Below are 10,819 nucleotides of genomic sequence, written 5' to 3'. Positions count from 1 at the left end.
ATAAGCAAATATATATATATATGTTGCTTACAACTCTTAAATACAATTTTATATTTTACCAGAAAAAATTAAGTTTTATTTTAAGAAGACATTTAGTGTAACAAATAATTTGAGTGTAAATTTTCCGAAGTCCTATAATTTACGAAAACTTTAATCATAAAACCTTCCAGCAAAAAGGAAAATATAAAATATTTAAAGTCAAGCGGTGTATTCAAATGACAGATGTATTCTAACTATGTTTCATAACAGAAGAATTATAATTACTTATTACTTTGGATACTTATTACGACAGTCATTTCCCAGTAATTTTCAGAAAATATTTTTATTTCCATACTGGCAACTCATTCCGTTTTCTTTTCTTCTTTAAGGGCATAGATATACTTGAAGAATTGGATTAAATTTAGACAATTCAACTGATCTAATGTTTCAAAATATTGTAAATGCGCGCTAAAAAAGTTTTATTTAATTTAATTAGCTGTTAAGAATTTTAACGTGGTAACTTTTACTGCGTATATTATAATAACCTAAAAATATCTTAGTATAACTATAGAAAGAATTTGAAATTAAAATTTAGAGAAAAAGAAAAAAAAACCTAATATATAAGTACGTTATATATTTTCTAGTTCAATTCTTGTTTTTTTGTAATCCAAAATACGCTATTTAATAAGGCCTCTCATTTCACACAATTTACTAACTATTGCTCCACAAACTTTTATAATTTAATGTTCTTTTTATATTATATTGCTGAAAATGTTTCTAATTAATGTGAAAATTACTTCTTTTCATGTTCAATTGAATGGGTTTTATTTGCCCTGTGATAGTGACACATACAACATTAATTCTTTTTCCCCCGGCCAAACAGTCAACTCTCTTATTTTAATGCCTTTAGCACTATACTTGGAGAATTTGAAGTCAAAAGTTTCGAAACGAAAATTAATATTCAATTTTACAAAAATTATCTGACAATTTCAGAAAAACTGTACTTTTTCATGCAGAAATTTCCATAATCCTCAAGACAGCAGAATCTGTCGGCTCAAGCAAACCCTCCTTAAAATTTTGGTGCAGTTCAGATGATTGAGTTAGATCTGCTGAATTAAGAAGTCGAGAATAGTAGAAGCACTAATGGTTCATTTGTTTAAGTTTCAAATGAAAAATTTCATTTAATCTAACAGAGTTGCCTAGGGCTATATATATTTTGTGAATTTATCAGCAATCATGTGTATATGTTTCCATGATTTTGTTTTCATTTACATAAATTGTACTTGTTCATGGCATGGTTCTCTCTTCTATTGAAATTAAAGTTTATTGCACCAAACACTCAGTGGAGACTAATTTGAGGAGTCTTTATATTTGTTGGCCTGTTTTTTCAGAACTGATCAAAAGTATCGAAAGCCCTCTTCCCTTGTGCAATTTTGTTTGTAATGTAAATTTTTCAATTTAATTTTTTGTTTTCTATTTACTTCTGCAAGAAGTAAATGGAAAAAACTCATGCTATACTTTGTCTTGCATGAGGAGTTTCAATCGTTTAAATAAAAAAAAATATATATAAAAAAACACTCAGTGGTTGAGCTCAACGCATATACTTGCAATCAACAGCAGTTATTAACGAAGATTAAATCAAAAGACAAAATTGATTTTCCCAATAGCTGATATCAGGAGTGCTTTTTCTTTATTTTTGTGTAAGCTGAACAATTCATAAGGCAATGTTGCCTCGAAGTGTTGAACAAATCTGACTTTAAAGCTATCCATGATGCTTACAACTTTCTTTATAAGAAATTAGAAATTATGTTACAAAAAAAATAAAAAAAGAATGGGAGATAAAATCACGAGAATATGTAGTAAAAATAAATAAACTTGGAAGGAAATACTTATGATAAGATGAGAAAATTTATGAAATCTCGGTTGGGACTATAGCAGCTTAAAAGTGGACAAAAAAGAAAATCTATCTATAGTTGTCTGATTATTATTAAGATGATAAAGTTGTTTTAAGGAGGCATCTGATCTGCATCTGATCTGAAAAATGCATCTATTGCAGAGCGCTCAAGAGAAACCTAACCAGAAGAAAATTACCCGTATTTTTATAATAAAAGAAATTAGAGCCCTTAGCAGTTCTTGTTAGCAAAAGCAAGATTTCTAGAAACATAATTTTAGCTGTAAAATTTCTCAGGAATATGTCAGGATTAATTGTGATTCAAAGTAGGTGGGAAAATCAGTTTTCTTGAACTTTCTAAGATACTTTTGAAACCCATTTTAAAGGAAACGTACTCTTCTGTTTCAGAAATCATTGGACATACACTGTCAGCTTAATAAAAAAAAACTTCTATAGTTATTACATGTAAGGCTTTCTGCTGTTAATAAAGCAAGAAAAAACTCATTCGAAAGAGGAGTGAATCTGATGCTTATCTTGCCGACCCGCATAGAAATATGATGAAAATGTTCACTCCATTATTTCAAAGAGTTTAACTTTGTAACCAACGAGTAACAAATCTCAAGAGAACTGGCGAGTGGAATTCGTCCCGTCATTTGTGAACAAGTGACCTTATAGCAATAAGTGCAAATTATTTGAAGGGCAGCTGTAAAAAAATTAAAGATATGCACATCTTCTGAAATGTGCATCCCAAAACGTTGAAAGATGAGACTACATATGGTTGCCGATTTCCAGCCTCTTGTTCGAAAGGATTCACGAAAAAATGTATTTGTTTTATGACCGCAAACAATATTTCTTCATTAAAATTTACAATGCATAAATAAGCTAAGTTTATTTTGTTAAAGTTGATTAAAACGTATTTTTCGAAACGAATATATTAATTCTGATTATTATAATTGTTGAATTTATTAAATATAAGCAAACCAATATATTTCAAAATTGTAAGTGGAAGCTTTAATTTTTTTAATTAGCTAATTGTTGTGTTTACTTGCAATACATAATCGTTATTATACGATACATAATTTTCTAGAACTACTGTTTTTTTGCTGAAATATGCATTTCAAGTAAACATAAGATTTTAAAACAATTTAGGGCTCAAACCCCTATTTGTTTTACAACTATAACTCTCAAGAATTGAAAAAATTAACATATTATTGAAATATTTCCTAAACTAGTTTAAAATAAGTAAAGCAGCTTGAGAAAACATACATTGTCTTCTGCAATTTTTTTGAATGTATATTATTTTAACACCAAGTGAATATATATTTATCTTGCAAAACCCAAACATAAAAAAATATAAATATAAACTTATTAAATAGTCTGGAGATCGTCAACTTTACAAGCAGCCTTTTTGTTCCACAATGACATAAATGGGTTCATTCCCGCTTGTTTCCTCTGCTAAGTTCTCGGAGAACCCTAAAATATGTTTCTGGATTGCAGCCGGCTTCCGGGCGCTTAGAGGTAGAAAAACAAATGCATCATTGAAAGGGAAAAACTACTCTAGCATCTGTGAAAAAAAGAGACAAAAAGAAAGTTTGAAATACACTCGAGAGTGAAAACAAAACAACTATGACGATATTTACGTCATGGAAAGGCGTTTCCAAAGTAGCGAATCCGAAAGCCTTCGGAGGATTACAACAGTCGTGGTTACTATGACTACAACACCATCTTCTTCAAAAGCACCGGGGAATCCGCTGGTTTGCCCAGTTCCGTTCGAAAACTCTTTCTGAATTCTGATGTGTGATTGTAAATCACAAAACTTCCGAAAAATTGTGTCAAAATTCATTTCTATATATTTATAAGATTATTTTATATCATCTTAAATTCAACAGTTTTATAAATTGCCCTATTAAAATATAGGCAAATATCTAGAAAAGCAAATAATCGCATAACTTTGCTTCACCTGATGAATATTACTTTTCTATTCAAGGAAAAACTGGTTTTTATAAATATGTGGACAATCAGAATTCAAACTGACATAACAAAAACTTAAATGTTTTTGAAAATAATATGTTTAAGATGTAATAAACAATATGTCGAAATACAATAAACAATGCAATAACAGTAATGCAATAAATAATATGATGAATTATTACAAGAGACATTTGAGTATTTGAATATATTTTATTACATATCGAAAAGCCATGGATAACTTTCTTGATGCTACGTTCGAATACACCAGTACAGACAACACAACTGGAGATTTTAATTTTTCATCAGCAAACGATACTGTTTATGATGATGGATATCAGTTTTATTATTTTTATCAGGTAAGATTTATTTTTTCCATATAATGAAAGTTTTACAGTAAAATTAAAAGAATATTTGTGTAATCGTAAAACTGTTTTTAAATTAGTAATTTATCTACAGCAGGTATATGTTTTAAAATATATTCGAACATTTTGATTCGTGTTTGTTGCCAGTTTTACTTAATCCTGAGAGATTTCTGATTAATGATGCAATAATGTAATCGGAACATATGACATATTTCTTCACAGAAATAGTTAATATATAAATTTATGAATGTAAATTTGAGTCGTTAAATATTATTTGAAATTCTTAATTTTTTTTTTAAATTAGGGTAAATTTCAATAATTTTAGATTTCTAGATTTGATTCTAAATATTAGTTTATACTGTTCCGAAAATATGTTTAACTCTATCATAAAAAAGGATACTTTTCGCTTTACCATTTTGTTAGATGGAAAAACCACATGATTTCAACATTGATATAAGATAAAGTTCTTGATATATTTGGGAAATATCAGAATACCATTAATGAAGACTGTAAATGTATTTACCTGTAAATTATTTATTTATTCCTTATTTAACAATATCTAGCAGTTATGTTTATCTATCATAACTTTTTAATATTATTCTCAGTTATTATTATGTTATCGAATTTGATAATTCTTTAAAATTAAAAGCTTCAAACTGTGTTCCTTTATTACATTATAAAGTCATCATATGATATTACCTAATGAAACCATTTTATGATAAAAATATTAAGTTAACACTCTGCAATGATTATGAAATGATAAATAAGATATATTTACTTTCTAATACGTCATATTTACATTTATGGTAACATTTGTGTAAAACTGTGCTCAATAAATGATTGCAAATAAAAATATGAATAAAAAATAACCATTTGATATTAAAGCAATATTTTTTATAATTTATAATAATTATATATTTTTATAATGTATAATAATTATTTACTCTTATAATTTACAATAATTAGATATATATTTTTTATAATTTAAATTGTAATATTACTTTGACAGGAAATATTTGACTGATTTTTATAACAACTTAAAAAATTAGGTAAGAATTTAAAAAAAAAAGTTTTGGTATGAAGTTAGAATAGCAAACCGGCAAAATTATTATGTGTTAATTTTAGCGTAGTTAAATTGTTGAATATATATGGGATCATTAAGTTTTTATTCTTTTGACGTACGCACCCTAATTTAATATATACTTTTTAAGCATAGCTGATTCCTTAAATTTTTATTTATAATTAAGTGATGTCTTAAGAAAATTAATTAGAATTATAATTTTAATAGTAATATCTGAAATTTTGTGAAATTTTTTTTATTTTGCAATCGAAACATGTTCAAACGTCTTCTTGCAAAACTACTTTCATTTTACGAAAAAATTCACATTACGAAAAAAAAAAATACCATTTAAAAAACTTTCTCGCATAATGACCGGACGTGCACTCATTAAGACTCAATCTTAATTGTTCGCGTGCTGGACATAAAGTATGATTCTTAACTAAAGGAGACGGTATATTAAGTTATGAAATCAGACAAAATATGCAGTTCCTCCCATTAAACAATTTTTTTTGACTGATTTGGATTCTTGTCCTTTACTTAGATCCTTTAGAGGAGCAGACGCAAGTTAGAAAATATAGTCTGATAACTAATGCAGGAGAGGGAGAGCAATTATAAATTTGAGACCCTCATAGTTAGTTTCTCTTTTACATATTGGATAGTAACCAAACAATCATATTTTTAATTTTCATTTCTCAAGAAATATTTGACCAATCTTCTTTAAATTTTGCATTTCGTCATTTAAAAATGGGTGATTAAATATTGTGATATCATATGTTAAATTAAAAAAATAAAAAATAATTATGAAAATTATGGTTTTACTTAGAATTAACTCTAGATAAATGTGTTATATAATTGATTACAAATTCTTTAAATTTATTCTTAACAATTTAAGTGAAACGTCGAAATACTTAAATAATGAAATCAATATTAATTCTAATGATCCTAATAATTTAGACAAGAAAGCTGTCGAATATCTTTATTTCACTTTCATTTTTCACGTCATTCGCTATATCTTGAGAACATTTCAAAAGAACCGAAAGTATTTTGAACACAATTATAATACGCATTTATCTAATCATATTTTTTAATGCAATTTTTTTATAATTCTTTTTTTTTATTATTTTAATAATTAATAGTTAAAAAAGTTTCAATTGCAAGTTGTAATACATCTATGTTTAAATAATAGAATTCAAAATTTGAATGAATTTAAGGATCCAAATTTTAATGATAAGATTTTTTGAAATTCAATAACTAAGACTTCGATAATTCACAAACTATTCGACTGTATTCTAATAGTAAAAAAAGATTGTCTTACCGGGTAAAGCGAGGTACTTGCAACTTCGAAACTATAACATATTACTTAAACTTTATATTAATATGAGTTGAAAAAGTTATTTTTACTAACAATATATTATTTTTTATTACTTTATTAAATATTAGTCGAAAGTGTTTTTTTATTTTTAAGGTATGAGAATTTTTATGTCATTTTAAAATATATTATATTAAAGGACTAAAATTTGAACTTAATTGTTGAATAGAAATTTTTGAAATTGGAATTGGATGAAATTATGAGATTGGGTAACTCAGAGACCATTCGTCCTAATATAATAATGCAAATATAATAGTAATAAAGGCAGGGTATTTGCAGTTACAAAGTTTTAATTTATCTACTAAAGTTCTTTAAATCTGTTACCCTTATTTTCATATGAAATTGAAAAAAAGATAGTTATTACTTTCAAGGAAAAATTACTATACGTATAAATAAATTTGAAAAGGAACTCTTAGATCAGTGAAACCACAACTACGAATAATATTTCACCATAGTGTTATTACTGGCAGTCAGACTGCTATATTTTAGGGGGCAGTCAATGGCACCTGGAATTTACATAAAACATGAATTTAAAATATAGATTTAGAGTTTTATTAATGCATAATTTTTTCAATGAGTCTCCGTTTATTTATTTAAATAAGTTTTTATTTACCTTGTGTACGCTGTAATTTCGATAATTCGGGTTATAATTTCTGCGCTGTAATTACGGTAAAAAATTTTACACTTTGAGTGCCTCATTAGTTAAATCCATTTCACAGTAAAATATACTGTTATTTTAATAGTAATATTTATTTTAAAATTATTCAGTAATTTTATGGTAATTATTATTATAAAAGTTACATTGTATCTGATTTTTTGTTACGCAGCATGTTACGGTAAAAATCGATTTTTAGGTATAAAGTCCAGGCACCCGATTGCCGGTCATTTTTACAGTAATTTGATCCTGAAGTTTTACAGTATATTGAAATTTTCATCCTTTCTCTCTCGCTCTTCCCCTCTCTCTTTTTAACATTGAGTTTTGAACTTGCGAAATTCATCTTCTGGCTGTAATGTTTTATTTTGGCTATTGATGAACAATCCGAAAGTATAGTAGTGCGTTTTCAATTAACGAAATATTTTGAAAATTATGTGGAACTTTTCCTGTTGTTATCATTTGATTTTCAGGATCACTATTTGCAGTGCCATTTGTCGAAAAGTTTTGAATTAAATACAAGAACTTGGGGAGGAAAAATATGCGCCACGTTACATTAATTTTCAGCAAGGCACTTAAAAAAATTTTCAGATAATTTTTTTTTAAAACAGCCAGTCTAATTTAGCACTATCTACACTATGTCCCAAAATGATAATATTACTTTACTCTGTTGAATAGATAGACGTGAATATTTCTTATGGTAACAAACAACTTTCATAGTTAAATCAAGAGAGTTATTTTTTTAGAGCAGGTCTAAATTAAATGTTTGGCACTGAAAAATATACAGAGGATGAAACCTAGTATCGTGCAGGGGTAAAGTATGGTGTCATTTGAGAGGTTTGTCTTAATTACAAGCTAGCCTATTTCAATTTTAGCCCACTGACATACATTTTTCGTATATTCTTTCTTATTAATTCTTACTTCATCTTCAATTTGCAATTTTAGCGCCACCTATGAACCAAAATGCAACAATCTGCCTTATCAAATTGGAATATTTTTTTCGGAAAAGTTCAAATCTGTGATAAAAATTCATTAAATTATTTAATTGCTCCCACCCCAACCCCAGTGGGTGTGATAAAGTGTCGAGTTTGGTATCATTGAAGACTTTTTTTTTAAATTTTGCATAGTTACTTTTAAATATATGAATATATGCCAATCATATTTTTGCTCTTTAGTTGCTAGGGATTATTCATTTCAAATTCCTTATAATATTAGTTTTTAATTTTATTATTTTTAATTTAATGTTAATCAAGTCATCATCATATCTTCAGTGATAACTTACAAGAAATTTAATTTTAAATTAATATTCTATGATACCGATCAAATAGTTATTAATTTTGAAAAATTAAAAAGAAAATCTGATTCTCTTATACAGAAACAATTTATTTTATAAAAGTAAATTCTGTTGAAAAAGCATAACAAAAACGAAAGAGAGAACGTATTATTTAAATGGAAAACTTAATTTAAATGGGAAAAAAAAAGAAAAATCACTAGACACTTAGTATGTAAAACCCGTGTTTCTCTTAAATTTTACTCCTGAGAGCAAGGTAACGTTTGGAAAATTTTGAGTTTGCAGTGCTCAATATCTTTTTACTCATAATTTCCAAGCATAGATTCCTTTCAAAATCTTTAAGTAAATCAGATTGAAAATACTAATAGCAACTTATTAAAAAATGAATTAATCCGACCATAATCGTCGTTAGATGAAGCTACCTATTAATTCAGTAAGATAAAAATGATATCAAGAAAACTTTTTTTTCCCGCATATGAAATGATAATAGCCGAGAGAAACTATAATTATCCAAGAGAAATATTAAACGTATGAGATTGTAATATTCTGTTTTGTTTATGTTTGAAAATTGAAATGCAATATTAATGAAAAAAAAGGGAAAAAAACATCTTAAGTGATATATCAAGTTAATATAATGCTTTTTACGTATATTAAATTATCATCACCAGAAAATAAATTAAAAATTTCATATATATGAGATGATGATATCCTGTTTTGCTCATATTTTGATCAGCCAGTACATTAAGAAAAGAAGGTATGCTCAGAATTACCAGTATATGGTAAAACTTACCGTGGTTCTGAATGATTTTGCTGAAATTAATTCTAAAATATAGTTTTATACTGTGTGTTAAAATCAGGTAAATATGGTAAAATTTGGTAGTTTTATAGTGATATCTTAGAGTACTTAGAGCATGGCGTAAAAATCATTTATTTGATTAAACTTACTTTTCAATTTTGTATTCTTCACTAAATATGTGGTAATAAGTACTAGAAGTTTGAAAACCAAAATTTCCGGTAAACGGTTTACATACGGAAAAATTACCAAAGGAAAGGTTTAAATACTGTATACTTTGGATTTATTAACCAGAATTATGGTTTACTTTTACCAGAAATATCATTAAAATGCAGTATGGAAATTTGGCCGGAATCTTTTCCCCGTGTAGCAACGAAAATAAATATGAGATTTAAATGTGTTAAAAAATATTTTCCATCCATGCAAGTAATTTTTCGCTTATGAGATGATCATCACGGAAATTAAATATTAAAACCTTAAAAAGTATGACATGAAAATATTCCGTTTTGTTATGTGATCGTTTTGTCGCACTATTAAACGAAGGAAAAAACAAAAATTAATTATTTTAATGGATATATCATGCTCATATAACATTTTTATTTCGAATAAAATTTTGCATGCTTGTTTCGCAAACAGTTTATGGTCAATTGTTATTCATTGTCATTTGAGATCCACCTGTTCTGCTAAATGAGAGTAAAAAGTTTAGTGTTCACGTTTCATCATAGACGCAACAATGGTTAAATCAGTTTGAATTTCTGTAGCTATTCATTCCATGTTTATAACAATAAACAAATATTCAATTCGCTTTAAGCTTTGTAATATAGGTAATTCTCAGAAAAGATAAATATGAAAGCGCGTCAGCAATTCATTACGCATCATTTTATTTATTTTCTTTTAAATTAGACAAAGGTAATTACAGTCATTTTTGTGTTTTTTATGCGAGGCATATTTTGAATTTTCTGACATTGCTTGTGATTTTTTTTCTGGCCACATATTGTTTTTCAGGCTATTTAATACCTGAGTAACGTAAATATTAATTTTGGTTGACATTTAATAAGCATTAAAAACTGGTTGACAACTGGTTTGATGGTTGACAAGCGTTAAAAAATGGTTGGAAAAACTGATAAAAAAAAGATCTAGAATGATAGACAAGAAATGTGAAGGTGTTTTTACTGTATTTCTTAAGCAATAATTTGATTTTTCAATATGTAATTAGCGGTAATGAAAGTAGAAATTACAGTTAAGGGCCAAAGTAAAAAACATTCACTTATAATTAAAACTTGAGAACTTCGGTGACAAACCAACTGGCATCATCGGTGCCAGGTGGCTTCGGCTTCGGTGACAAACCAACTGGCAATTTTGCCGTAAAAAATACCGGCTCTCAGCCGGTATTTTTTACGGCAAAATTCATTTTTACTGGAACATGTTACCGAATAAAAATTCTAACATTC

At 27.2% G+C, this 10,819-nt stretch overlaps 1 protein-coding gene across 2 annotated transcripts in view; it reads left to right on the top strand.

Moving 5' to 3' along the window:
• The first annotated feature begins 3,584 nt into the window (after positions 1–3,584).
• The window catches only part of LOC107450080 (cardioacceleratory peptide receptor-like), a 73,678-nt gene continuing 66,443 nt past the window's right edge, over positions 3,585–10,819 (top strand). For both annotated transcript variants that reach the window (XM_016065790.3, XM_016065789.3), the window contains exon 1: positions 3,585–4,197. In XM_016065790.3, coding sequence (XP_015921276.1) covers positions 4,072–4,197 — 126 coding nt within the window. In that variant the 5' untranslated portion in view covers positions 3,585–4,071. The remainder of the gene's footprint in view (positions 4,198–10,819) is intronic.

The sequence above is a fragment of the Parasteatoda tepidariorum genome, chromosome 1 (assembly GCF_043381705.1).
Source record: "Parasteatoda tepidariorum isolate YZ-2023 chromosome 1, CAS_Ptep_4.0, whole genome shotgun sequence".
Lineage (NCBI taxonomy): Eukaryota > Metazoa > Arthropoda > Arachnida > Araneae > Theridiidae > Parasteatoda > Parasteatoda tepidariorum.
This window is presented reverse-complemented; position numbering and strand designations above follow the sequence as displayed.